A 27,282-nucleotide genomic window follows, 5' to 3' on the forward strand; every position below is an offset into this window, starting at 1 on the left:
CAGCGCGTGTACTGAAGCACTCGATAGGAGGCATTGAGCTGCGAGCCCAACGAGGAAAGACGACAGCGAACTTCGGGTGTCGAGACTGAGAAAGTGCAGCGCGATGTAGAAAGCCCGAGATAAAACGGCGTTCGAGCATTGCTCACGGCTCTGGGAAGCAGTCTGGCGAAGGAGACGGAGCCGGCTGCGACCACAAAAGAAGCTTTTGGGCAGCGAGAGAGCCGAGGGAAAGGGAAGCTCGAGCGAGAAGTTTGGCCTACACGCGGGCGAACGTCAATTTTTGCGGGCGAGTTGAGATGTGGGAAGACTGTGGTGATGGTGTCAAGCGTTGAGGGTTGATGATTGAGGTCCGGAATTGACAGTGAGGTCAGCAGAGGGGAAGACGAGAGTTGATTTTGCAGGGGGAGTTATTTGCAACAATGTTTTCTGGCATTTCCGCGACTTGACTGTGACTTCAATCATTTCTTTCTTATCTTTGTGCTCGGGCACGCGAGGTACACAGTGAGGTTTCTAACCGAGTGATCTCCTATTGCTTATTGCAAACTAACATCCGCAACGTGTCAAGTCTCCGGACTTTGTCCAATCTCTCGCTGAGAAGCATCCTCACATCGCTTCATAGAATCCGTTTCTTTTCTTTTTGGCACTCGCTCTAACTTGCCAGATCAGACCATCTATTCGCGTTCGAGCTGTAGAGCCGGTCAAACGAGCTTGAAAGAGACGAGAACAGAGTGCAAAGTGAACGAAACGAGACAGCTCAAGCTCAACAGAGCTCGATTCAACCCAGTCTCGCAGACTCTCTTTCGCTCGACTCACCTCGTCAGCTAGTAGAGAGTCCAGGGATGTCGACTCGAGGGTCAGGGAGGCACAGAACTGACAAGTAGCGGAGCTTTCCACATCGAAAACGATTCAACTTGAGCGAGTCTGAGCTATAGGGTCTCAGAGCTTGTCCCTTTGAGTCTGTCGCTCCCGCGAGGCGTTCACTCAAGTCTAAGGATTTGGGCCCCCAAAAGAGAGCCGTCGTAGCTGAGGTACAGAACTGACATGTGGCTGAGCTTTCTCCTCAACAAGATCGGCAAAAGTACGTTCCCTGGAAAGCCAAATCCCGTTTCCAGCGATTGTTCAAGGTCGAACGTCGGAAGCAGCTTCGATAGGGGAGCGTGATGCGTTACATGTACATGGTGACTGACAAAGTTGACGACGAGGCACTAATAAAACTGATCTTCGAAATTGTGTTTTTTTCCTTTCGCTAATATCGCGACGGGGAGCGGAGACAAAGTAATGTCTTAGAGACCGATTCCGTAAGCGCCGGAGGTAGCAGTAGCAAGGATGACGGCGCCTAGGAAACCGAGGTTGAGTACCGACGAGACCGAGTGAAGGACGCCGAATTTCGAGTTGAGGGCTTTCATCTCGGTAGAGACCTACGCAGGAGGACAAACCGAGATCAGGCTTTGGTCAAACGAGGTCACGAGGTATCGCTAAGAGTTCGTTGCGACGAGTTCAAGATGAAAAATCAGAGAAACGGGACTTACATCGCTAGAGTTGTAATCCTTTCCTTCGATTCGTTCACGACGGTGGCGCTTCTTCATGACGGCTTGAGAAGCACAAAGGGGATATGCGAATGTCAGAACAGTCTGAAACCGGGTTCTGTAACGAGAGAGGAGCGAATTGCTCTTACCAGTTGTCCAGGGCCCGATGATTAACCAGTTGAGACTCGAAGTGACAGCCATGGCACTGAGTACCCACATATTCCTGTCTGACCTTACGAGCTTGCCTGCTCGGTGGTACAAGCCGAGTAGAGCGAAGGAACCGAGCGATTGAAGGCGGAAATAATGAGGGAACAACTATCGCTCGCTCGGAGGGTAAGTGAAGGGTCTCGACAGTAGCTGACTGAGTAGCGTACCTTGGACTGAAGGAGGCCGAACTGCTGACGAGGGAGAGTGCGGTAAGAGACCTACAGTAGCCGATTCGCGAAATAAGTTAGTTGAATCATTCGACAAAGTTGCCGAAGAACAAGGCGAGGTATAACTCACGATTCCGCCGATGAATCCATGCCACAACGTTGAACCGAGTAGAGTTCCAGCCTGTCAGGGATGATCGAGGTCAGTTCATCATAGAATTTCACGCGTGAAGCAAGAAGACGTACAATCAAGTTGTGGACTCCCCGTGTCGAGGTTACCGCGCGGTAGAAGGAAGGGGTGACGACTTGATCAGACATAGTGAAGCGAGTGAAGGTGAGAAGCGAGAGGAGACAGAGAGCAAAACGCCGTCATCGTTTGGGGACTTCCTTTCTTCAAAGAAATACACGTATTTTACACTCGCTCTGTTACAGTATCAGTCTTGATGTTATCGACTTCCGAAGGAGAATAGCCGACAGCTCGGCTCATAATTTTGCCCCAACGAATATCTCCGACTCTCGACTTGATCTTCCGGTTTAGTCTCTCCCTCTTCTCAGTCACTCTATCGACGATATGGGAGCTTCAGGTCAAACAGATGCGCCCGAACAGTCGATCACGGTCACAGGTGAGCTACGTTTCCCTTTCATCTCCCCGCTCGGCTCGACACTTAAGATCCTCTCCGAGCAGACAACAGAACAGGCAAAACGATCGTGGTTAGTCCTTTGTATGCAGAGATACATGTGCGAGCTACTCACCCGTCCTCGCCCCTCAGATCCCTATCGAAAACAACTCAATCCCAGCAACAGCGTTCAAGAAGCTGGAGAAACCCAAAAGCGAGAATGGAAGTGAGAGGGAAGAGGACGAAATCGAGGTGAGGCTGACGTCTCATCGCTAGTAGAAGCTACAGAGGAAGTCGTGAAGGCTCGGAAGGAATCGCTTGGCTCACAACTTTTCTTCGCTACGATTTCGCAGGCGGGACTTCGTGTTTTCGACCCTGGATTCATGAATACGGCAGTTATTCAATCTCGAATCTCATTCATCGACGGCACGAAAGGAATCCTGCGATACAGAGGTTACCCGATCGAGGTCCTCAGCGAAAAGTCAAACTACCTCGAATCTTCTTACCTCCTCCTGTATGGAGAACTACCGAACGCGGCTCAGTACAAACTCTTCGAGAACGAAATCCTTCACCACACGATGGTCCATAGAGATTTGACAGAGATCATTGGTTCTTTCCGCTTCGACTCTCACCCTATGGCGATCCTCACATCGGGACTCGCTGCTCTCTCCGCCTACTCGCCAGACGCCAATCCTTCTCTCCAGGGTCAAAACCTCTTCACTCGAGGTACCGTTGAATCGTTTCAAACTATGGACAAACAAATCTTCCGAATCATTGGCAAAGTTTCCACTCTCGCCTCGATGGCATATCGAATCAGACAAGGCCGTCCATTCGTAACTCCCCCAGCCGGAATGAGCTACACCGAGAGCTTCCTCTACATGCTCGATCACCTCAACGAACCCAATTATCGTCCTCACCCGACTCTCGTCAAAGCTCTCGACGTTCTTTTCCTCCTTCACGCCGACCACGAGCTGAACTGTTCGACTGCTTCGGTACTGCAAGTCGGTTCGTCGCTCGTCGATCCTTATTCAGCTATGGCATCGGGTTGCGCTGCTCTTTTCGGACCTTTGCACGGAGTAAGCTCTCGCATTTTTCTCCGAAAGCGCCTATCATAGCTGAACATTCCCGCCTCTGCAGGGAGCCAACGAGTACAGTGGATTCCGTCTCCTGCATTGGCTACTGAGCTGACTCGAGCATCCTTCTAGAGCGGTCATTCGCATGCTCATTTCGATCGGCTCGCCCAAGAATGTCCCTTCGTTCATCGAAAAGGTCAAACGAAAAGAAGTCGTCTTGTCTGGTTTCGGTCACAGAATCTACAAGACGAGTGACCCTCGTTCGACTATTATCCGAAAGTACGTTCGACCGCTTTTCTCTTCACCTGTTTCGCGCTCATCGCTCAAACGCTGCGTAACAGAATCGCCGAGGAAGTCTTCGCAGTTACTGGAAAGGATGAGCTCCTAGAGACTGCCCTCACTCTTCGTGATCACGCCCTCAAGGACGAGTACTTCGTCAAGCGATCTCTCTACCCGAATGTCGATTTCTTCTCTGGCTTGATCTATGTGAGCATTTCGTGAGACGTCTCCACCTCTGACTGTTCGATCTAACTTATGTCGTCTCTTGCTGTCTTTAGCGCGCTATGGGAGTGAGTGACTGCCTCTTCCCTACGAGCGACCCAGATCTTCATTCTTCTCGCGACGAACGACAGGCTGACCTTTCTTCGACTTCAGTTCCCTCTCGACTTCTTCCCTGTCCTGTTCGCCGTACCCCGTATCACTGGATGGCTCGCGCACTGGCGGCAAATGATGCTGCAAAAAGGTGGAGTAAAGATTTGGCGTCCTCGTCAACTTTACGTCGGCGAAGGAGAACGCGAATATCAATCAATCCTCGAACGTGGCGAAGACAACAAGGCCCAACTCGGATCGCAACCTACCAAGGTACGTTCTCTTCGCATCGAGATTTCCGGATTCAGCGCTGACATCGCAATTATCGTTCGACAGGTTCCTCACAACTCTTCTAAGCGCACTTTCATCGCTCGCTCGAAGCTCTAGATCCCTCTGCCGTACCGATACCCTCTCTTCTGTGCCCCTTCAGTTAGTTGTTTTTGCTGTTCTTCCTGGAAAGTATGTTCTTGCTGTTCTCTCATTCGAATGAGAGAGTTTGCGAGATTGCGATATGCTGAACGAATGACTACAACAAACAAAGGAACATATGAGAGCTAGCCCGAACGTCTGTACTTCCTCCTTCTGCCGGAACTGAGTCCTTTCCCAACCGGTCCTCGCGCTTTCCCTAGCATCGGACTCTTGAATCCGCCTCCAGCTCCTCCTCTGAATCCTCCATTACCGCCGCCTCCGTTCTTGCCAGCGAAGTCTTTGAAGCTTGTCGGTTTCAATCGAGTAACTTCGTGAGATTTCCTTTTGAAGTCTCTAATTTTCGCTTGTTGAACTTTCTGAGCTTTCTTCGCTTGATGAGACGACTGCAGGTCGAGTTGAGAGGCTTGAGCGGCGAGGAGGGAGAGGTGAGAAGTGACGTGATTGATGACGGGTTTATCGAGAGGAGTTGGCGGCGAAGTAGGAGCAGGGTTGAAAGATTTCGGGAATGGTCGAGAGAGGGATTCGATCGTGAGAGAGTTGTCCGTTGAAGGGGAAGAAGGGACGGAGGAGACCGAAGAAGGCGTAATTGCTTCTGTGGCGGTTTCGACTTGCTTGTCTCCCGTCAGATAGCTCGTTCTCCTTTCTGTCCGTTCTCCCATCGTCACAATCGTTTCCTTTTCTCCTTCCTCGTCCTCGACGATTTCCTCTCTTGCAAGCTCTCTGTGATCATCGACAGCTTCTCCACCTCGTCCAAGCCCATCGAGCGTCCACCTCCCGAGTTTTCCGTCTCGGAACGCTTGGACTAGCCATCGACCGGCGAAGTCGGCGTCGGGGATTCCACCTTTCTTCATCGCGCTGAGCCGTTGCGCCAAAGCTTCGAAGAAGTCGGAAAGAGGGGCGAGAGGCGTTGTTGAAGGAAGAGCGAGACTCTCAAGTAGGTCCTCTATCAAAGTGAAAGACGAGAGTAAGTTAAGGCTCGCTCGACGGAGACAGAGGAGCAACTTACCGTTCGACCAACCCTGATCTTGCATCTCTGCTCGAATCCTCAGCCTCCACAACAAGTACTCTGCGAGGATATCTCCTTCGAACAAACTCTCTTTGATCCCACCGGTCAAAGCTAGTTTGAGTGCAGCTTCTTGACCTGATACGCCACGACCTAAGAATGGTACCATGATACCGGGTGTATCGTGGATATAGACGGGAGGAGAAGTAGCGATCTTGATTACGGTTGAAAGTCGACGAGTGTGACCAGGCTCGGAAGATGTTGAAGCCGCTTTCCCTGAGCAATTACGACGTGCGCACATGTCAGTCTAAGTACCGGTTTGCAGCTTCGAAGCGGAGCGTACCTTTCTTGACTCCCACTCGGCGTAAAGCGTTCAGGATACTCGATTTCCCGACGTTTGGCATTCCTGCGACAAGCATCGTTATCCGATCTTCGGGTCCATCGAGCGGTCGTTTCGCGAGACCTGATCATACAGCTCGTGAGTGGGCGGCTTGAATGACAAGAGCGAGAGACCTCGAACGAACGGATCGCGCTTCTCAGTAATCGTTTCACTTCACCATCTGCTCTCGAATCTGTGAAAATGACCTCCTGTTGACCAGTCTTCCATAACGCTTTGCGTATTGGCTAACGAAAGGATACAGAAAAGCTTAGTGAAGCACGGGAAAGAGGTCGAGACAAACGAGAACGTCAAGCGTACCTCTTGGAAGCATTCCTGAGCCAGATCCGCCTTGTTGTACACGATAAGACGTTTCGTCGCTCCCACTCCGGCATTCGGCCCAAACTTTCCTCCCGCTTGTTGCTCGAGTAAGCGTTCGAAAGCTGGATTGATCGAAGTAAGCGGCATTCGAGCGTCTCGAGTTTCGATGATGAGGTCGAGCGAGTGCGACTGGACCATGTATTGGATCTCTGTGAGAGCTCTTCGCATGTGACCTGACGTAGAGAGAGATCAGAAGAGTCTACAAGAGGAAGAGAAACGAGAGAAAGTGAACTTACCGATGAACCATGACTGTGGAAGCTGTGGAAATATGAAGGGTGCCACAATGGGAGGCGGCATAGTCGATCTGAGGTGCCGGCGAGTCCAAAAGGGTGAGTCGAGGGAGAGGAGGAGGAGAAAGAGATGAAGTTGCGATCATCTCTCTTTGACGTTTCACTCTCGCCTCTGGCTCTCGGTCAAGGGTGGTGTAGGGATCAGAAAGTATGGCGAGTACTCTGGTAGGCGCGCCGGTCTCGAAAGGTACGCTCGTTTCCTCTCACCTTACCGAATCAGTCAACTCACTCTCTTCTGCGCGATACAGGCCTCATTCTGACGACCTGTGGGTGTTCGATACTCGCAGCGGTCACGACTCTGCAGCACTACTTCAATGTTCCATTCTACGGACACCCTCATATCTTTCGAGATCATCAATTTTGGAGGTTCGCGACGAGGTGGTTCGTTTGGACGAACACGACAGAAGTCGTCTTGTCCGTATTCATTCTGTGGTACTCGAGCTTGGAGGTGGAACGGGTATGGGGGTCTCGAAAGTTTGCCGCAAGTTCAGACCTCTCGCTTTCCTTTCCCTCGCAACGAAACTGACATCGACGCTTCCCCAGTCCTTCCTGGTGGTGATAGCAATGTTGTCATCGATCTTCGAGATTCTTGCCCTCTTACTCTTCTCGAGAAGTGCTATGCCCGTCATACCAGCCGGACCTTTTGCTCTCGTATTCGCCATTGTGTGAGTTTCTCTCGTCTGAAGCTGGCTCGATCACTCGACTGATACGATACCTGCATTCATACATTAGATACCAATCGAATCGACTCGTCCCTTCTTTATACACCTTCGAACTGTTCCACCCTCGAATCCTCCTGAACAACAGATACCCTCTTTACGTCTTATCTCTCCTCTTACTCACCTCTCAACCTCCAGCCTCGACGATTCTCGGCCTATGCGGAATCCTCGCCTCTTCCATCTTTTCATCGACGCTTCTGCCACTCTGGGTTCGGAAATGGGTGATTCCCACCAGAGTCTACGAAACTCTCGGGAAAGCTTTATCGCCTTTGATGGGACAGAACCGACCCTTCAGACGGAGCAATATCGTCACATATCAAGAAGCTCTACTCGAGAGTTTGGGAGGAGTTGCGGCAGAAGAACTCTTCGGAACGGGAACGGGAGCCGGAACTGGAGGAACAGGACTCGCTGTCGGAGGAGGAAACGCGATTAGGCGTAGATCCGCCGTACAACTCGACCGGCCGACGTCAAGTCAAAGTCCTAGAGTCGACGATGCTCCTCCAGCACCTCCACCGCCAACTGGTCCTCGCGCCGCTACGAGATTACCGCCGATCACGGGAGCAAGTTTCCTATCGCAGTGGCAAGCAGGTCTCTCGGGAGGCATGAACCAACCATCTAGAGAGTGAGTCATGAGCGGTTTATCCGTCTCACAGAACCGCACTAACCTTCGTTCGATCGTCTCACAGGCAAATTGCCGAACTGACCGCAATCTTTCCGGTGAGGACGTACTCGCGCTCTTCCTAGGCAGACGTCTTACTGACTTTCAACTTCATTATGTTGCAGCACGCTTCACGAGCAGAGATAGTTCAAGCTCTGCAGGAGAACGAGCTGAATGTGATGCGAGGTGATCCTTCTCCTTCACTCTTTCATTCCCACAACCCTGTGCTAACTCTTCGTCTCGCCCGTCTCATCACAGCCGCTGAAGCTCTAGTGGCTCGATAGACTTCCCGAAGCTGTAAACTATGCCGTGCATTTAACCTGTAAACTCTTCTTCACGCCGAGGTTCTGAATCGAAAACGAGAGTTGCGATTTGAGCGAGGGGAGTGATATCTACAACAATTCAGGAAACGAACAGAACAGAGAAAGAACAAAGAACGACTGCTGTGCGAATCAAAAGAATAAACCTAATCAAACAACTCCCAATTATCCTCTACAAAGTGAACCATGAATCCATCGACAGTTCCTTTGAGCGGATCATCTTCCTCCTCGACTTCTTCCACTCCATCTCCGTTCGTCCTGACCAATCCATCCTTCGTTACGGTCGACGCTCCTTGACCATCTCCCGCGAAATCACTTCGATCGACATCCATCTCGGCGACTGCGGCTTTCGCAGCGGCGGCATCTTCTTCATCCTCGGCAGCTGCGAGCGCTTGTCGAATCTCAGCAGCCGATTGAAGCGAGGTTCCTCCTGCTCTTCCTTCTTTCCCTTCTCCCTCTTGTTCGGCCGCGGCATCGACTCCGAGTTCTTGCAGTTGTCCATCGTCGAGGTAGTCTCGCCAGTCGAGTTTCTGTAGGTAATCAGTGGTGAAGTCTCCTTCAGCGATGACCATTTCGTCGAGTCGTCTCTTTTGATTCGCCTTTTTGAGCATGTTTTCTTCGATTCTGTCAATTGGAAGAGCAGCGTCAGACACACTCGGAGTGGTAATAACACGAAAGCGAGACGGTAACGTACGAATGCTCGGTAACGAATCGCCAGATGCGAACTTCTCGGGTTTGACCAATTCGATGAGCCCTGAATCGTTCGACGGAAACGGAGTTAGCTCGAAGAGCATACGCCTGGTGGATCCGATTTGCACTTACCGATCTTGACATTGTCGATCAAGAGCAGGATTCCAGTCAGAGTCGTAGAAAATGACAGTGTCGGCACCCTGAGAAAACGCACGAGCAAAGTCAGTCAACAGTATGTAAAGGAGAGAGAAGACATGCAACTCACTTGTAGGTTAATCCCGAGACCTCCAGATCGAGTCGAAGAGATGAAGCAAAGAATCTTGTCGTTCGAATTGAACCTCTCGGTCAAGATCTGTCGTTGCTCGATCTTGGTCGATCCGTCGAGTCGAAGGTATCGATGACCTTGATACGAGAGGAACTCTTCTAGGATGTCGAGGACTTTGGTCATTTGAGTGAAGATGAGAACTCGATGACCTCCAGCTTTGCACTCTCGAAGGAGTTCGTCGAGTTTCTGGAGTTTCCCGCAATCGTATTGAAGGAGGGACCGATCAGGGAAGGCCACAGTGTTCTTCGTCGAAGCGTTGTGAAGGAGGTCGAATGAGTGCTCTTCCTCGAGGTCGTCGAGTTGATCCGAAGTGACACCGGGAAGTGCGTGTCGAGGCATGTCGAGAGCTTTCACTGTCGGAGTGACGAAGCTGAATGTCGAGACAATATCATCCATCTGCTCGGCGCGAGTTTCGTAAGATCGAATGAGGGTTGGAAGGATCGTTCCAGCTTCGAGTGAATCTCGTGAGGGCCGAGCGACGTCGACGGGGAGGAGAGCGTTCTCGCGGGAAGGTGATCGCAGGAAGTGGAGAAGATCGTGACCGAAGTAAGGTACTGACGAGCGAGTGCGGCGTGAATTGACGGCGGCGAGACGGTCGAGTCGAGAGACGATCGCTCGATGTTGACTCCATTGATTGTAACGTCTCCATCCTGCGATCGACTGAGTATCGCGAGGAGGCTCCATCGATAGGTCGACATCGATCGGGACTTGGTGGAGAGAGGAGAAGGAAGCCGAAGCATCGAGTTGAAGTCGAATGTGAGACGCAATTGACGAAGTTGATTCTTCTTGTTCAGGTTTGACGAGGGTGAGTGTCGACCAATCCATTTTCGCGATCGGCTCCTCCGCGAGTAGGCGTTTGCGAACGAGAAGTTCTTGAGGTTCGTAATTCGTCGCGACCGAACGAGTCATCGAGAACGAGGTGAGGACGGGTCGAACTTCGAAGAGATCGGGATGATTGCACACTTTTCGAAGTTGCATGAGGCAGTTGATGATGCTGAGGAAGTGACCCGATCCGAGAGTCTCGCGAGTTTGCGCACGGGACATAAAATCGTCGTACAAAAACCGCTGCCGTTTTGAGAGCCGACAATAAATAATCGATTCCGTCTTGCCGGGCATTTGCGTTTCGACTTCAGCTTTGAGTCGTCGGAGGAGGTAAGGACGTAGGATCGTGTGAAGTTTGCTAACGGTCGCTTGAGTTTCTTTGTCCATCGTTTCTCCTTGTTCGATCGCCTTCTCCATCGGATTCGAGAACCAAGCTTGGAAGTCGGCGTGATCGGCGAAAGGACCTGAGGAACCGTCGGCAGTGAGACCATGAGGCATGAGGAAGTAAAGGAGTGACCACTGTTAAAGCTCGTAAAAAGTCAGCTCGTGAAATATCGGGTGAAGACAGACGAGAGGCTCACAAGTTCCATGAGGTTGTTCTGCAAGGGAGTACCGGTAAGGAGAAGACGATGTCGAGCGTTAAAACCGAGAAGAGTCTGCCATCGTTGAGAACGGAAGTTCTTGATGTGATGAGCTTCGTCGAGAATGAGGTAATGCCAAGGCTTGCGTCGGAAGATGTGTTGATCGGCGAGGACGAGTTGGTACGAAGTGATGCAGACGTGGAAAGCGTTTTCGGTGTTCCAACCTTTTCGTTTCTCCTTTCGTTCCTTCTGAGTTCCGTAATAGACCATGAGTTTGAATCCGGGCAAGAACTTTCGGAACTCCATCTCCCAATTGAGCATAACACTTGTCGGAACGACGACAAGATGAGGTCCCCATTGTCCCTTGTCGCAGGCGAGGTGAGCGAGGAGCGAAATCGTTTGAATCGTTTTACCGAGACCCATTTCGTCGGCGAGGACTCTGTCAACACGATGAAGAGACTCTCAGTCAGTCCGCGCTGATCTCAAGAAAAGCGAGAGAAAAGCAAAGACTGACCCGTTGACTCCTCCAGCGTACAAACTCGCGAGCCATTCGAGACCAGCTTGTTGATATGGTCGAAGAGTCGCACGAAGAAGGAACGGAGGTTGAAGGTGAACAGCTTTGACGAGGGGCGACGGTTCTCGATCATTTTCAATTTCTTCCACTTCCTCCTCCTCCTCCTCCTCCTTCTCGCTGACTGCACCAGCTTCCAACTCCTCGTCCTTCGCGTCGTCGGCACCGTTACTTGAAGGTTCCTCGGTACCGTTCGTCATTGGTTGCTCGGCAGTCGAGTTCTCCTCAACTTCTTCTCCTCCTCCTCCTCCGTAACCATATTTCTTCATGAGTTCCTCGATCGGCATCTCGGCCTCATCTTGAAGTCCGGCCATCTCGCTGTCGTCCGATTGGTTTCCGTCTCGTTCCTCCTCCTCCATCTCCTTCGCGAGTTTCGCATCTTCATCTTCTCGCTCGTCTTCCCCATCGGATCCGAATTCAGACATAGCTTCAGCTTCGACTTCCTCGGCAGTGAGCTTCTCGGCGTTCGGAGTTGTTGAAGATGAAGCAATTGCCGAAGTCGAATCTCGTGTCGAGTTTGTCGTTTCCTCCTCGTCTTTGATCGCGTCTTGCATCGAAGCATCGTCTCCCTCTGCCTCTCCCCCGTTCTCGCCCTGAGTACCAGCCTCCTCCGCCATCATCGCCGCATAACCTGATCTTCTGAGTAACTCTTCGATCGGCATCTCTGCTTCGGCAGCTAAATCTCCCAACTCGTTATCGTTGTCTCCTTCATCGTCCTTCTCCATTTCCGCCGCAAACGCATCGTCTTCCTGTTCACGCTTGACATCCTCCTCTCCACCTTCCGCGAAACCGACGTCGCCCTCTTCTCCCTCCTCCTCCTCTTCAGGTTGTTGAGCTGGAGTGACGGAAACGGACAATCGTGAACGAGATCGTGGCGGTCTGCGTCGACCCGCAACAACGATAGAAGGAGGTGTTGGTGCAGGAGAAGATTCGGCAGTAACAGAAGTCGAAGGAGCGGGTGAACCAGTCGAATTCTGATCCTCCTCGTTCTCTGATTCTTCTCCCTCTTCTTCTTCTTCGGAACTCTCCTCGGCTGCACTCTCCTCGTCGGTACCGGATTCTTCTCCAGCCATTTCGACCTGTTGAGCTTGAAGCATTGAGGTAGACTTGTTGAGCATCTTGTCGAGTTGTTCTTTGCCCAATCGTTTCTGTTCTTCTTGAAGAGCTGCCTTCCGCTTTGCTCGGACGACCTACAAACGAGCACAATACCGTGAGTACGAGATCAGCTCAAATGGTTTGAGAGGGAACTCACTCCGATCGCGAGTTTCCATTTCTTCTTGATTTCCCGCACCGTCCATCTCGCCAACGCTTTCTGATTCTTCTCAATCTCCCTCAGCTCCCTATCCTGCTTCCCATGAATCTCCTCAAAGTGTTTCGTGATCATCCTCGCCATCTTTTTCGCCAAATTCACATGAGTCTTCCTCTCGTGAGCGACCAATCCCGCGAAATAAACTGCGTGTTCGACCAACCAATCTTGATGATCTTTCGGTTTCTGCCATTCTTCCGCTTCTCCTTGTTCTGGGTCGTACAACTGTCGACCTTCGGCTCGGATCGCTTCGACAGCGGCGAGGATCTCTAATTCGTTCTCTGCTCGAGCTTCGAGTTCTTCTTCGGGGGGAGGCGGTTCGAGATCGATGTCGTCTTCGAGCGAGATGAAAGAAGAGAGGAAGTCGGTGAGGGAGCCTTCGAATTTCGGATCGGGAGGACGTTGAAGCGGGTGAGAATAGAGAACGTCGGATTCTGCGATCAGTTTTCGACGTTTGACCGTAGTCGGAGATGGAGGAGGAATGACATGTTTCAGCGGGTATTGACCGTCGACCATTTGAAGAGGTTGGAAAGGGACCGGAACGTAGGGAGAGTCGAGTTCGTAAGGAGCGAAAGCTTCGATTCGAGCGGCAGTCGATAGCGCCAAGGAAGGTCGAGGCTTCGAACGTGGTGCTGGTGATCCCGAGTCGGATGTCGATTGAGGGACCGGACTTCCCGTCATGCTAGCCCGTCCTCTCAGAGAATTCGGTCCGGGTCGTCTTCTTCCTCCTCCTCCTCCTCCTCCTCCTGTCCCGCTCCTCACTGAACCCGTCTCGAACGAGTCAGAACCGAGGGAATCTTCTCGAGCTCTTCCTTTCCCTTTGACATCGTTCGTTCCAGCGAGTTTGCGTTCTGCGTTCGCTCGTCGAGTTCCTCTTCGACCGTTCGATGCTCCGGGTACATCAGGAGCGGCGTTTAAGAAGAGATCGTAGTTCGCTTGGAAGGATTGGAAGACGTCCGAACGATCCTCTGCAAACATTCCAGAGTCAGCTGAACTGTGCGAAAGAGAGAAGAAGAGAATCCGCCAACTTACGTTTCGCTACTGCTGGATCGAATCCTACGAGAGTTACGAATCGATCGAGGTGGAACAACTCTCGAACATGATCATCGTGACGATCTACGATCGCAGTGATCTTGAAAGAGGGTAGGGATTAGCCAACGACTTTCGGAGACAGAAGGTGCGAAAAGTTGGCTCACTTCGGCTTGTCGCTTGTCAATCTCGGCCTGTCTCCAGCTCTCGATATCCTGAGGACCATGGAACCCGGTAGGAGGTAACTGCTGTGAAGTAGAGGGGATCGGAAGAGTCGGAAAGGGGTGGAAAGGGTTTCCTCCAGCTCCGTTCATACTCGAGTCAGGATTAAGTAGGGAGTCGAGAGAGGCTTTTGAGGGAGATTCGGGAAGTCCAGAGGTAGAAGGGAGAGGGTGGGAAGAATCGGCAGCGTTGGCGTTCAGGAAAGGTTGACTTTTTTCGTCGGCATCGAGGGGTGGTAGAGCAGCTACGGTATCATTCGATAGAGGCAATGTTTCTGAATCTACTGATGTGGTCGCCATGTCTCCAGTGGTCTCGGTTGTCGACATAATCGCGTCTTCAGGTTCTGGTGAAATCGCCTCGTCGGGCGAGGGTTCGACCGCTTTACTCTTGCGTCTGGCAGTACCACGCCGTCCCCTGGGCATCTTGGAATGTATCTAGGGTGACCGGTGGACTGTCAGAGCCGAGTCGGACCGAGGAAGAGGATTGAGGCGAGAGAAGGGATTCGTGTGCTCTCTTCTCCCTTCTCCACCACTTTCGACTTCGTCAATCGTACTCTTGGCAGCAGCATACGACTTCTCTACCACATGTGACTCGACCCAACGTATCCGACTCGCCCGATTTCTCGATGAATTCTTCAGCGCGCACCCAGCCTCACCCTCGACACTACCTGCTCGCTGCTCTGACCTGGTGCAAGCAAGGGCAATACTGTGGAGATACTTTGAAGCTGGGCCAGAGGAGTCTCGGTCAAGAGGACGAGTCCTCGCTCCGGAAAGCTTAGCCAAACTCTACAGGCGCCGTTAGGCTTCGGTGTATAGGTTGGCTGCAGGTTTGTGACTATAGCTGGAGATTGAGGAAACAGAGATCGTAGTGCGGGGACATTTCTCAGAACAGTCTTGAGCAGAATGATGGGGAGCAATTGCCTGCGATCGGGCGCGCGAGGACAGGTAGATATGGCACAGTGTGGAATCTGGAAAGTGACCTGACGGAGAGCTTGCGCAAGGAGGAAGCAAGGGGGTTTGCGGCGAGAAATGGTCAATTTGGTGAAGCCTGTGAGCGCCTGTCTTCTCTCTCGTCTCCCGCGACTCTCGTTGACGTCGGTTCTCGCACAGCACCAATTTCGTTGTCTCTGCTGGGGCCAACTCCGGACCCTGGTAAGAAGTCGAGGAGGATTGAACGAGAAGAATCTCCGTTTGTCGGATGGGTCTGTCGATTCCTCGGGCTTTGCAAACACAGTTTGTTCCCGTCGCTCATTGTCGCTTCTTTGGCTACGTGTAATAAGCTGTTGTAGTCGCTGCTGTTCTTCTCCGCGGAAGACGACACGGATCGCTTTTCGAATGGGACCCCTCGAAATCGGATCGCTTCTCTCTTCCTTCTCCTTCCCTCCAACCCGGGCGTCTGCACTTCCCCGTCGTAAGTCGTGCTCATTACTACAAGCTTCGAGCGTCGTGTCTGATTCGCTGACTCCCTTTCGTTTTGCATTCTGCCCTTTGCTCTCCTCCTCTATCCTTGATCTCCCGTCACTCGGGCCTTCATACAGATCGAACCAGTCAAGTCCCCTCTATGTCACCCTCACTCCCATACGACGCGCTCGAATGCATCTTCGAAAAGGTGTACCGCAAGCAAGATCTCGTCTGCTGTTGTTTAACCTCGAGGGCTCTCCTCTCGGTAGCTCAACCTCGACTGTACGAAACTGTGCACATTTGGGCCCTCAATGCCGGAAGAGAGCCCGGACTTACCAGATACCCATTCGACCCGAAAACGACGGCTCTCCTCTCCACCCTGCGCCAGAATCTTCGCCTCTGCTCCTTCGTCCGCAATGTGTATTTCGACAAAACGTCATTCGCCGTTAGCATACCGACTCCCTCGATTTTCATCGCCCCGACGGAACTCCTCGATGAGCTTCTCCAAGTCTTACCCTCAGCGAAACACTTCTACTTGCTGTCCCCGAATGCTTCCAGGCAGAGATGGACGAGGCCGTCGCACATCATCAACTCGTTACTCAGTACAACAGAATTCCCTCGTTCAGTCTGGCGCATTTCTCGGAAACGAGCGACGACGTGGTTCTCGGTGGAACGTACGAAGGCTTCCAGAGACACTGTTACCCTTACGCATTCAGCTCATCCTTACCTTCTCTCCTCGTACGATCACAACACTCCCTCCGCTACCTCTCCGTCTCGCTCCATCAAGATTTGGATCTTACAAGTTTCACTGGCCTCGAGCGTCTTCGCCTTTGTGCGGGCGAGGACTGGTCGACGCCGGTCGAGAGCGTTGCGCAAGTCCTGCCTCCACTCTCCTCTCTTCGTACCCTCGTCCTTACCGATCTAGTTGGACACCTCGCAACCGCCCGTCTCCTCAAATCCGGAGAACTTGCCGACTCTGTCCCTTCCCGCCTCGCAAATCTCTCGGTCATGTACGAAGACGAAGGAACCTCATTCGATGCCCCTCTTTCGTTCCTTCGCGCTCTTCCCGCCACGAGTAAATTGAAGAGGGTTAACTTCCTCCGTTACACGATTGAAGACTGCGACTCCGAAGAGGAGGGGACTGGTAGGACTGGACAAGAGGGGATCGAGTGGAGTGAAGAGGGTGATTTGATAGGAGAGTATGGGAAAAGGGGAATCAGGCTGAGTTTTGACGAGGAATGGTTGATGTGGTGAAATTCGTGAGGTTGTCTCTTCCTTTCGAGCTCGCTTGCCTCGCAACTTACCTCGACATCTCCCTTTGTAGGCAATGGAGATAGCCTCGTCCTTTCGACGTCAGTACGGACACGGACATGTGGAAGGAGCTCGCGAGGATCATTCGGAAAGGCATGATTCATCGTCGAGAGGGGTCTGAATCGTCTTCTTCGAGATATTGTGGTCTACTTCTGTCAATGCGTCCTGTGTAAGGCTGTTTGCCGTTGGTCGTTGTCCTTTCCTCTCTGTCGCACGGACAACATCGCAGATGTTCTTACATCTCGAGAGTTCCTGAATCTTCGGCTTGTCGAGAGAACGCCGGCTACACACCGCTAGGTCTTGTCATCGTCTGGTATACGCGGCTGGGTCACAGATCATTCTCAGCTCGAACGCGAATCCCTCGAAGAATCCGAGAGACGACCAAAGTTTCTCTGCCGAAGTCGACTCTCTTCCTCTCTCGCTCTACCAGGGCGCGCTCGTCCCCTCGTCGTAAGTGATATCCGACACGAATACTCTGCATCAGCGCACGCGGATCGCTGATTCCCCTTTCACGAATCGTCACCATTGATCTCATCTTCATCTCCGATCCATCTCTCTTCCTCCCCCCCTCCTGCTCTAGAGTTCGACTCCAACCTAGCTCCCTCCCATGCTACCATTCCTTCCTTACGACGTTCTCCCTAGCATCATCGACCAAGTGGAGGACAATGGAGATCTCGCTCAATGTTGTTTGACCTCGAAAGCCCTCCTCACAGCAGCTCGACCGCGACTTTACGCCATCATTCACATTCTCACCATCAGTTACTCCAGTTCCTTCGCAGCGTACCTGGGTCATGATTTCGAGGATTACGGCACGAACGCAGAAACTCACCTTCTCCTCTCAACCCTTCGTCAACATCATCACCTGTGCTCACTCGTTCGCTACATCAATTGGAAGGATGAGCTCGTCATGGTGGAGTTTGATTGCGAGAAACCCAAAGCAGCGTTCCCCTGCGCGCCGACAAAGTTGCTCGAGGACCTCCTTCAATTCCTTACCTCGGCGAAGCACTTCCGACTCACTGGAATCCCCGGAGCATTCCAGACAGAGATGGATGAGGTCGTTGCAGCTTATCAACACTCGGATGGCCCTCAAAAGCACGCTTCGTTCAGTCTCGGAGGTCGACTCACGGTACTCCGAGGAATGTACGCAGGTTTCGAAGAGTCAGTTTCTTTCAGGGACTTCAACTCGACGCGATCCTTGCCTTCTGCCCTTGAACAATCTCAAGAATCCCTTCGCTATCTTTCGACTGTGCTCGATGACGGTCTGGATCTCGCGAGTTTTGTCCATATCGAACATCTTTCCTTGAAATTACCTTCGATCCCGTCTACGGCAACAACAAACCTCCTTCGAGTCCTTCCTCAGCTCCCCTCCCTTCGTGCCCTCATTCTCGTCGATTGGTTCGGAGGACGAGCTTGCGTTGAGGCGCTCACGAACAGTGTCCTCCCGCTCACACTCCTGTCCCGTCCCACAGGTCTCTCCGTCGAGTACGATTGCAAGAATTCGCTTGCTTCATTCGTCCCCTTCCTACACGCCCTCCCAGCGGCGAGCAGTTTGAAAAGGATCAATTTCGTTGGCATCTGAAAGAAAATGTACGAACTAGTGGAGAAAGAGCTTGCGAGGAACGACGAACAGGACGCTTCTGACAAGAGAGCTGGAGTCGATTTGACATGGAATCAAGGGGGGTCAAGTTGATTTTCGGTGAGAAATGGTCGGTCTGTTGAAACTCGCAAGGTTTCATTTTTTCGTTCTCGCGCCGCGCTAGGCTCTTTGACCGCTTTCTTCTTGTACACAGTCAGCGTGACCGTCTTCACAATATCTGCAAGTGCGCAGTATCGGAAGAAGTTGAGGAGGATCACTGTCGAGAAGAATCTGAAAAACGTGCTTCCGAAGGTGTTCGTTCTTTTTTGGCTTTCGTCGATTTGTGACCCTGCAAAGGTGTTTTTTTCGTCGCTTACGGTCGTTCGTTCAGAGTTGTCGCCTAGACAGCCCATATTCTTCCTCGTCGATCCTCGCGTCGCGAAGATGGAGCTTCTCAGGAGTTCGCTGCGCTCTCTATCTCCGCTAGACCCCTCGAGGGACCATCTCTCCCATCCCTCAGCCACGAGCAGACTCGCATCTCCCTATCAAATACAACGCTCGTCGTAGGGACAATAGCAAGAGAGAGAAAAAAGCGACTGCGTATTCCGAAACATCAAACAAACGAACCGTCACAGAAAGAGAAAGGAAAGAAACTATTGACAAAGCTATTGAGTGGTAGCCCTAGCCGTTCGTACCTCGACATCAAGAGCGACGTCTCCCGGTAGGGAATCCCAAAAAGCACGAGTGAGAAGATTGCTCTCGTCGAAAATTTCGAGATTGCTCGTGACGACGTTGAGGGTCGGAATCGGCTTCAAGACTTCGTTCAATCGCGCGACACCATCGAGAGGTCGAGGAGACGGAGAAGTGAGCCAAGAGAACAAAGCTCCGAATTGCTTGATCACGAAAGTCTGAGCAGCTTCTGGTTGTTCGAGCTCGGTAACTGTGCCGAAGCAAGAGATCATTGGCTCGCTCGTGGGGGAGAGCGGAGAAAGGTAGACTGACACATAGGCACCAGCGCTTGAAGGATTCCGCAAACTTCGTTGGTCTGATCGAGAATTTGTTTGACTGTCTTTCCACCAGCGAGCAGATGTCTGCAGCACGGCGGAGACGTGAGTCGGTTAGCTCGTCAATGTGAACACGAGCGAAGTGACTTACTGTTCGAGAGCTTGGAATCCGATCAGTGGTTTTCGATAGTAGTCGTTGGGAAGAAGCTTGTAAGCGAGATCGTAGTGACGAGCAGCTTTCTCAGCATCTGCCCGATCAGCGACAGCAACGGAGTCGGAAAGCAGATTGACGGGTTCGAGAGAAGCTCGAGCTCTTTGAGCTGAACAGTAACCAAGAGCCTCATTCGCTCGAACGGTCGGCATGACCTGTAGCAGTGACGATTGTCGGCGTCGACGTCGACGTGAGAGAGCGGGGGAGAACGCACGTAGTAGCCGAGACGAGTCCAATGGACCTCCCTCGCAGGAACATCGTCGGCGTTCTTCCATTGCCCTTGAGGGTTCTCCTTGATGATCGTTTTTGCTGCAGATTCGATCGATTCGAGAGAGAAGGCGACTTTCCCGGATTCGCTAGTCGCCATTTGATTCCCTTCGATTCGATAGTCTGCCACAAAAGAGAGACTTTGTGAACTTAGTGGCTCAGCTCGCTGAATGTAAGAGTGAGTCGACTCACGCATAGCTTCGACTTTGATCATACGACGGATGGTAGGTCTAAAAGAGGAGCCTTTCTCGGTGAACGGAACGTCTGGCCAGACTTTGTTGCCTTCATCAATGAGTTCGATCGCAAGTTGGAGATCTTCGATCGCTTCAGCTAAGACGAGTGAGATAGCACAGGTCAGCTGCTTCGACGTCGATCAAGGTAGCGAAGATAAGGAAGAACCAACCGTGTTTGTTGTCCAATGCTTTCGTGAACGCTAGCAAAACTCCAGCCCGGATGAGGGTCGCACCCATGATACGGATTCTGTCAAGTCATACACATGTGAGCTAAGACGGAGACGGAGTCAACACGTGAGAACGAGAACTGACGTGTTCCAAACCTCTCCATCTTTCTTCCTCTTCGCCAAATCCGCGATGATCTCTTTCGCAGTCCATCGACGTCCTCTGAAATACTCCATGAGGCCGAGACCATGGAATTCGAACTCGAGCAATGCGAAGAATTTGTCCCTGAAAGAGTACCTCGGGTCACGGTAGCCGTTCGCAGGGATTGCAAAAGCTCCATGATCGAGCAAGATGCATTCTGTTACGGTCGCTTAGGGAGATCAGACAACGTTCGGGAACGGGGGAAACGAGCTAGGAAGAGCGACTCACCGCTGAAATCTAAACTCGCACTCGTTCCAGCTTTTCCGTAAAACTGATCTCCGATACGACCAACGATAGCATTATCTACAGTAAACCACCCGGTAGCTGCACTGTTCCAAGCTTGAAGCATCATTGCCATTCCTCCTCCACGCTTCTCTTCGTAACCCGATTCTTTGAGATGAAGGAATCTCTGAAACCAGGTTCCGTGGTAGGGACGAGAGAACGCCTTCGCCGCACTCGACACGAACTTTACACTCTCTTGACGTTTAAGACCCTGTTTGACGGTTTGGAGGGAAGCGACGTAACGGGATTTTGTAGCTTTGTCCTCGGCAGTTCGAATCGCCTCCGAGTCTAGCAAACTTTGTGAGTGGGCTGAACACAGGGAGACAGGAGGAGTGATCTACTTACATGCGACACGAGCGAGACGAAAGCTTTGTAGGCGAGAGTAGGCCTCTCCGCATCTCGCATACCCGCGACTCCAATTTGGTCGAAGCTTGATGCAAAGATTCCCATCGACGAGCGCTGTTTCGCGAGAAGATTATCAATAACTTTTACTTCGAGTCACGATGAAACGCTTCATTTACCTTTGTCGAATTGACAGAGCTTGATGAAGCAAGCAGAGCGATTCGAGAGAAGAGACGTTTTGAAATCCGATTCTTCGACGAGTTCGAGCGCCTTCGTGTATCGTTCAAGCGCGCTTTCCCAATCTCCCTCTGCAAACAAATCGTTTCCTTCAGCCTTGAGGGCAGCAGCCGACATTGTCAACGAGATCTGTGAGCAAGGGCAAGAAACGACGAGAAATCAGCCGGGTCCTCCTTTTCTATCCTCAGCTCATCTGACGCTGTATAGATAGCCTACTCGCTGAGCGAGCTACCTTACGGCATGCCCATCGACCTCCCACAGACTCTGAAAGGCTTCACTCAACAAATTGATCTATCATCCCCCTCTCCGTCCTCACCACCGCCTCGCGAGCCTCGTAAACTTCCGAGAAGAGTACTTGCGAACTCACTGTATGTCAGAGATCGATACTGGTGGTCACAAGCGGTGTCGAGGGGTAGTGGAGAGATGTGAACCTCAATTGCAAATCGTCTCCACCTCCCTTTCTCCGCTACACTTCACTCGCTCCGACCTGTACCGTCAGTAGTCGTATACAGTATAGACGATCGACTCGCGGCCTTCGCTCTTCCACGCGGCTCCGGTTTCCACCCCTCCCGACTCTCCTCCTCCCTCATCTCTTCTCTGCCGTTCCCCTTTACACGTTCGACTACAGCCAACCGGTCCTCAGTCTAGGAGAAGTCTACGATCATACGTTCACCTCAGACACGATCCGCCTCATCCCTTTCCTCCTTGAAACCCTGCCGTCTCCCTCCGACCTGCATGTTCGGGTCATGCTGCTCTGCGTGTGACGAGCGACGGAGAAGCTCTGAGCGTATTCCAGCACATGACGGAGTCGAAAGCTGGAGGAAGCAGTTCGACCCGGATAACCCGATACCTCGAAAAACGGCAAACTTTTCGTCCTTCAGTACTTCTCCGATGTCCTCTTCCTTCTCCTCGCCCTAAGACATGCACTCGCAACTACCAAAAACCCAACAAACTCGAGAACCAGCGCCGCAACCGTGCTGCTCGGTCACGAAAAAGCTCAGTCGTAATCGCTTTCCGACAAGGAGGAAGTCGGACTTACAGCCAAGTTCCGGTCGCATACGAGACGTCGACCGTGAGACGTTCCGACTGCTCCTCGATATGTCGTTTCGCTAGGTGAAAGAAGACGACGTCGACAATTACTGTGGCTAAGATGACGAGGAAAGTGAAGACACCGAATAGGGAAGCGAAAAGGAGGCCGAGGTGATGAGAGAAGGCGGCAAGGAGGAAGCTGATAAAGCTAATCCCGCACGAGATTGGATGGAGGACGAGCACTTTCGTGACGGATCGTAGGGAATTTTGAGTTCCTTCGTCTGCGAGTCCCGTTACTCGTCCGAGGATTGCAAAGAGCGGAGGGAGCTCATAGCCCAGCTCACTCGAGCTACAATGGCTCGTTTTCCTGTAAGCAACAGCTTCCTTCGTCAGTGACTGAACTTGCGAAATCCAATCTGACTGAATTGAACTTGCCCGATCACAGTATAGCAGTACCCGAACACCCCGAGCCTCAGATGGCTCTTCACATGGATGAAGGAGAGAATCTCGTCCGTGATGGTAGCCTGTCGAAAGATGAACGTTAACGCTCAAAGAATCGCCTCGGAAGGAGAAATTTTGCCCAATTACTTTTGCTATGGGGAAATCATGGTTCGGCCCTGAGAGAGGAGTCGTCAAGCACGATACCAGAAGGAGGATGAATGCCGCAAATAATAAAACAGTCCCCTGATCATGAAGAAAGGCGAAACGGAACTTCGGTAAGCTTGACGATGACCTCTCGGGATAATCCGTTGAGACTTGACATCCGTCTACGAGTCACTGTAATGAGACTCACAATCTGGTGAAATCCCAACATAATTGATCGACCCAAAGAGAGAGTTGCTTGAGAGGAGGCGCAGAGTCGAAGCGAGTTCTGAGTTCGACAAGTTGTGAGACAGTCAAGATCCGCACGTGGGTTGAAGCCGTCCAGTGAACGGGGTGTTCAGTATGTAGACAGGAGAAGTCGAGGAGCGCGGGAGTCGAAGTGACACTGCAGTAGTCGAAAACAGAGTTTAGCGTCGAGGTCAAAGCGGGGGAAAAAACGTCGCTTCCGCATTCTAGTTTCGCATCCCCGCTGAACGTGACGGAACACTTGAAGAGAACAGGGTCACAACTTCACTCCCCCTTCGCAACATCGAACGCTTGAGGCCAGCGACCAGTTGTGACCTGTGCTTTCCCTCTGTCTGTGTCGCGACTTGTCGAGGACTGTCTTTCCCCAGAGTTTGCACCCTTGTACAGGCTCTACTGCCACGCCACAACCTCAGACGAACAGCAGACGGCGCACGTCTGAAAGGTCGAAAGGCGAAAAGCCGAAATGTTCGAAAAGCAAAACCAGTCAACTCGAAGAATCGAACTCACGCTCGTTCGGATTCTCGGCTGGCAAATATCGGATCGGCTCTCTTCGGAAAAAGCGCCATTCGCGTTCGACTCTCTTTTTCTCTTCATTTTCTCCTGCTCCTCCTCTCTTCCTTTCTCCTCACTTCTCTCCCTGCGCTCCCGACTCCTTTCTTCTGCTCTCCTCCTGCCCTCTCCCGAAACCACTCCAAGTTTCACCCCCACCGGAACCGACCTCGCTTATCAGCTCTTGAGAAACAATGTCTGTCAACACGAACGCAATCTTCAAACTCCCTCGAGTCCTCAACGAAGCCAACAAGACTTATGCACCTGGAACTCCCGAACGAGCCGACCTCGCTGCTGCACTCGTCGAGATGGAAGCTTCGGCTCCTTTCGACGTGCCAGCTTTCGTAGGAGGAAAAGAGGTGAGTACCTTCCTTCGGGTCCCTCACGCTGACATCTGAGACTCACGAGTAATGCGGTCGAGACCAGGTCCGACCCGGATCCGAGCGAACTGCTCAACCGATGCCCCACAACCACAAGAAGAACCTTTGCACTTTCCCTACTTCGACACCTGAACTCGCTGGAGAAGCGATCGAACATGCTCTTGCTGCTCAAGCTGAGTGGGAAGCCCTCCCCTTCGCTGAACGCGCTGCCGTCTTCTTAAAAGTGAGTTCCGCACCTTCTTCCTCTCTTTCGCGCTCGTTTGCTGATTCTCCTCCTGTGTAGGCTGCCGACTTGATCTCTGGGAAGTACCGAGCCAAGATCTGCGCTGCTACTATGCTTGGACAAGGAAAGAACGTTTGGCAAGCTGAAATCGACGCTGCAGCAGAGGTGAGCTCGAGTCTTACTCTCGTCCGCTTCGCACTTCAAACTAATCCTCGTCCGCTGAGCAGCTCGCCGATTTCTTCCGTTTCGGGGCTTCCCAAGTCGAACATCTCTACAGTCAACAACCTCCCGAGAACTCTGCTGGAGTCTGGAACAAGGTCGAGTACCGACCTCTCGAAGGTTTCGTTTTCGCCGTTACTCCTTTCAAGTGAGTCACATCGACTACTCGTGCTCTAACGCTGGACCTGACTCATTGGTCGCGCGTTGGCAGCTTCACCGCTATCGGAGGTAACCTCGTAGGAGCTCCTGCTCTCGTTGGAAACGTTCTCGTTTGGAAACCCTCTCCCATGGCAACCTACGCTTCCTGGGTCGTCTTCCAAATCCTCCTCGAAGCCGGTCTTCCCAAGAACGTCATTCAATTCCTCCCCTGTCCCAACGGAGACGCGACCGTTCAGCTAGTCGACAAAGTCATTTCTCACCGAATGTTCGCCGGTCTTCATTTTACGGGTTCGACTCACGTATTCAAGCACCTCTGGAAACAAGTCGCGAGCAAGATGGACAACTACTTGTCGTACCCGAGATTGGTCGGTGAAACGGGTGGAAAGAACTTCCAACTCGTTCACGAATCGGCAGACGTTCGTGCTTCCGTGATTGGTGCGATTCGTGGTGCATTCGAATACCAAGGTCAGTCGCTACTCGGTTCAATGATTCAAACGTCTCCTTGACCTAATTCATATCGGGCTGTCTAGGTCAAAAATGTTCCGCCCTTTCTCGACTCTACGTTCCCCGAAAACTCTGGGAGGGTAAGGGTCTCTTCAGGGAGACTCTCGTTGCCGAACTCGAGAAGATCACTCTCGGTCCCGTCAACGAATTCAAGCACTTCATGGGTCCCGTCATGTGAATATCCTTCTCTCTCCTCCCCGGTCAACGATCGTGGCTCACTCTTTTCTCTCTCAATAGCACTCAAGCTTCCTACGACAAATGCATCTCCTACATCAACAAAGCGAAAGAAGCCGGAGGAGAGATCGTCTTCGGAGGATCGGGAGACGATTCAACTGGATTCTACGTCAAACCTACTGTCATCCTCACGAAAGACCCGAAATCCGTCACCATGGTCGATGAGATCTTCGGACCCGTTCTAACGGTCTACGTCTACGAGGACGATCAGTATGAAGAGACTTGCAAATTGATCGATTCGACAACGACTTACGCTTTGACCGGTTGCATGTGAGTCTACTTTCGCTCTCTGTCTCTTCGTTCATGAGACTGATCGCTTTCTCGATCCTCAGCTTCTCGACCGACCGATATGCCCTCCTCAAGGCATCCAACCTCCTTCGTCACGCTTCTGGAATGATGTACCGTTCGTTTCTTTTCTCCCTTGTCCTCACTCATGCTCATTCTGACCCTCCTTCCGCTCGCGCCAACAGACAACGATAAATCCACCGGAGCCGTCGTCGGACAACAACCCTTCGGAGGAGCCCGAGGATCGGGAACGAACGACAAAGCTGGATCGGCATCGATTTTCTACCGATTCGTTCAAGCGAGGAGTATCAAGGAAACTTTCGTACCCCCTACGGAAGTCAACTACCCTTCGAATTTTGTATAGTCGGAAGCTGATCAGACGTGATAAGGGAGGAGGGGGGTTGAAGAGGGATTATTCGCATTTTATTTTTCGTTTGTAGCAATTCCATACCTTTTGCCCAAATTCCGCGAGTCTCGAAAACACGGAGAAAGGGAGAGAGATGAACTGCAGAGATGATGGATGACAACAGAAGAGACAACGATACTGCTCCGATGACACAAAGTACTGATAGAAAAACGAAGAATGAAAACCCCGACAACATATTCCGAAACTTTCCAGCTTCGATCTCTCCCCTCATCCTCAATCTCCATTCGCTAGAGTCCGGTTCCTTTCCTCCTCCGCTCTCTCCCTCTCTTCCTTCAGCGCTCTTAATCTCGCCAATTCCGAAACTCCCGCTTCGATCGAATTCCTTCCACCATTCGTACCGTCCGGTGGAGGACTGACGCTCCCTTCTCCGACCGACCGACTCGTCCGATTCAGAGTCCCGCTTTCACTCGCGGTTAAACTCGTCGGTCGACCAGTTTCTCCATTCAATCGATCTTGCATCGCTTCTACCAATTGAGGATCTTGCTCCCTAGTGGTTCTTTCTGCTGTCGTCGTCGCTGTTGTCGGGGGTTCAGTCGCCGGTGGATCTCCATACCCCGGTGGAGGAGCGCTCTCCAAATCGTTCCAACTCGTCGGATCGGCCGTATCACTAAAACTCGGTTCGATCACTCTTCCCGCGTCCAGCTGCACTGTCGTTCCCATATGGGGTGCTGGTCTTCCACCTTCGTGTCCTCCACAATGACCATGATATTCAGGGAACTCGTCTGGGTCGGAAATTGGGAATTCTTTGATTTTGTTGTCGGTCGCTTTTCGCCAGGCTTCTATCGCGAGAGGAGATCCTCCTGTAGCTCCTATTGTACCCTATTCACTCACACACACAACGAACAAGCCGGAGTCCAAGAAGATCAGAACCTGTCGTGGGATTTCGCAAGAAAGAAACGAAGAGAAGAAACTCACGAGACTCCCAAACGAATTAACCCCTTCCCCTTTAATCCACCTCTTATTAACACTCAACAATTGAATCCTCATCGCTTCGAACGCTCTCTCGATCGGACTCTCTGTGGGAAAAGGGTTCGATCCTCTTTGAACGAGTAACTTGCGGTAGATCGAGAGGAGTTTCGAGAGGGTTTCCGAGGGGAGGTTACCACGACGAGATTTTGAGAATACGTAGGCGTGGAGGATCGAGAAGACTATGTGCTGAGGAGGGGGAGGGACCGGTGAGAGATATCGAACGACTGAAAGTGGAAAGGGTTCAGTGAAGGGAAGAGGTGAGGGGGAGCAGGAGAATGGAGAGACGTACTATCGGATTGATTCAGCATCGTGTCCTATAGCTTACGACT

The 27,282-nt window shown here is 51.9% G+C and overlaps 10 protein-coding genes across 10 annotated transcripts; 5 read left to right on the forward strand and 5 right to left on the reverse strand.

The window, feature by feature from the left end:
* Positions 1-1,283: 1,283 nt before the first annotated feature.
* Positions 1,284-2,215, reverse strand: TMH18 (Tmh18p; the record flags this gene model as incomplete). Its single annotated transcript, XM_076633229.1, has 6 exons — positions 1,284-1,418; positions 1,530-1,591; positions 1,676-1,841; positions 1,901-1,951; positions 2,031-2,081; positions 2,144-2,215. The coding sequence occupies 6 exons, from the start codon at positions 2,213-2,215 to the stop codon at positions 1,284-1,286; spliced, it is 537 nt and encodes a 178-aa protein (XP_076486834.1).
* A 253-nt stretch (positions 2,216-2,468) lies between these two features.
* Positions 2,469-4,562, forward strand: JCM6883_004192 (uncharacterized protein; the record flags this gene model as incomplete). The annotated part of the gene is made up of 10 exons (XM_076633230.1): positions 2,469-2,520; positions 2,583-2,608; positions 2,668-2,766; positions 2,868-3,590; positions 3,652-3,662; positions 3,720-3,866; positions 3,929-4,073; positions 4,145-4,156; positions 4,242-4,448; positions 4,512-4,562. 10 exons carry the CDS (start codon positions 2,469-2,471, stop codon positions 4,560-4,562), a joined length of 1,473 nt encoding a protein of 490 aa, XP_076486835.1.
* A 167-nt stretch (positions 4,563-4,729) lies between these two features.
* MTG1 (putative GTPase MTG1) lies at positions 4,730-6,661 on the reverse strand (the record flags this gene model as incomplete). The annotated part of the gene is made up of 6 exons (XM_076633231.1): positions 4,730-5,547; positions 5,611-5,883; positions 5,951-6,070; positions 6,132-6,231; positions 6,305-6,537; positions 6,601-6,661. The coding sequence occupies 6 exons, from the start codon at positions 6,659-6,661 to the stop codon at positions 4,730-4,732; spliced, it is 1,605 nt and encodes a 534-aa protein (XP_076486836.1).
* A 143-nt stretch (positions 6,662-6,804) lies between these two features.
* Positions 6,805-8,315, forward strand: JCM6883_004194 (uncharacterized protein; the record flags this gene model as incomplete). Its single annotated transcript, XM_076633232.1, has 6 exons — positions 6,805-6,841; positions 6,903-7,111; positions 7,198-7,319; positions 7,387-7,995; positions 8,060-8,090; positions 8,157-8,315. The coding sequence occupies 6 exons, from the start codon at positions 6,805-6,807 to the stop codon at positions 8,313-8,315; spliced, it is 1,167 nt and encodes a 388-aa protein (XP_076486837.1).
* Positions 8,316-8,497: 182 nt separating this feature from the next.
* SWR1 (chromatin-remodeling protein SWR1) lies at positions 8,498-14,319 on the reverse strand (the record flags this gene model as incomplete). The annotated part of the gene is made up of 9 exons (XM_076633233.1): positions 8,498-8,975; positions 9,046-9,105; positions 9,174-9,241; positions 9,307-10,707; positions 10,770-11,208; positions 11,284-12,530; positions 12,593-13,614; positions 13,679-13,778; positions 13,843-14,319. 9 exons carry the CDS (start codon positions 14,317-14,319, stop codon positions 8,498-8,500), a joined length of 5,292 nt encoding a protein of 1,763 aa, XP_076486838.1.
* A 1,542-nt stretch (positions 14,320-15,861) lies between these two features.
* On the forward strand, positions 15,862-16,551 carry JCM6883_004196 (uncharacterized protein; the record flags this gene model as incomplete). Its single annotated transcript, XM_076633234.1, has 1 exon — positions 15,862-16,551. The coding sequence occupies one exon, from the start codon at positions 15,862-15,864 to the stop codon at positions 16,549-16,551; it is 690 nt and encodes a 229-aa protein (XP_076486839.1).
* Positions 16,552-17,215: 664 nt separating this feature from the next.
* Positions 17,216-18,187, forward strand: JCM6883_004197 (uncharacterized protein; the record flags this gene model as incomplete). Its single annotated transcript, XM_076633235.1, has 1 exon — positions 17,216-18,187. The coding sequence occupies one exon, from the start codon at positions 17,216-17,218 to the stop codon at positions 18,185-18,187; it is 972 nt and encodes a 323-aa protein (XP_076486840.1).
* A 662-nt stretch (positions 18,188-18,849) lies between these two features.
* Positions 18,850-21,243, reverse strand: JCM6883_004198 (uncharacterized protein; the record flags this gene model as incomplete). Its single annotated transcript, XM_076633236.1, has 10 exons — positions 18,850-19,124; positions 19,187-19,275; positions 19,340-19,554; positions 19,614-19,789; positions 19,859-19,996; positions 20,070-20,146; positions 20,212-20,422; positions 20,494-20,835; positions 20,893-21,006; positions 21,069-21,243. 10 exons carry the CDS (start codon positions 21,241-21,243, stop codon positions 18,850-18,852), a joined length of 1,812 nt encoding a protein of 603 aa, XP_076486841.1.
* Positions 21,244-23,747: 2,504 nt separating this feature from the next.
* On the forward strand, positions 23,748-25,921 carry PUT2 (1-pyrroline-5-carboxylate dehydrogenase; the record flags this gene model as incomplete). The annotated part of the gene is made up of 9 exons (XM_076633237.1): positions 23,748-23,912; positions 23,980-24,156; positions 24,217-24,321; positions 24,384-24,523; positions 24,587-24,999; positions 25,065-25,212; positions 25,276-25,542; positions 25,605-25,675; positions 25,743-25,921. 9 exons carry the CDS (start codon positions 23,748-23,750, stop codon positions 25,919-25,921), a joined length of 1,665 nt encoding a protein of 554 aa, XP_076486842.1.
* Positions 25,922-26,197: 276 nt separating this feature from the next.
* JCM6883_004200 (uncharacterized protein) lies at positions 26,198-27,261 on the reverse strand (the record flags this gene model as incomplete). Its single annotated transcript, XM_076633238.1, has 3 exons — positions 26,198-26,803; positions 26,900-27,177; positions 27,243-27,261. The coding sequence occupies 3 exons, from the start codon at positions 27,259-27,261 to the stop codon at positions 26,198-26,200; spliced, it is 903 nt and encodes a 300-aa protein (XP_076486843.1).
* Between the last annotated feature and the right edge of the window lie 21 nt (positions 27,262-27,282).

This window comes from Sporobolomyces salmoneus (genome assembly GCF_050403485.1).
Source record: "Sporobolomyces salmoneus JCM6883 DNA, S_salmoneus_JCM6883_v1_ctg35, whole genome shotgun sequence".
Taxonomy (NCBI): domain Eukaryota; kingdom Fungi; phylum Basidiomycota; class Microbotryomycetes; order Sporidiobolales; family Sporidiobolaceae; genus Sporobolomyces; species Sporobolomyces salmoneus.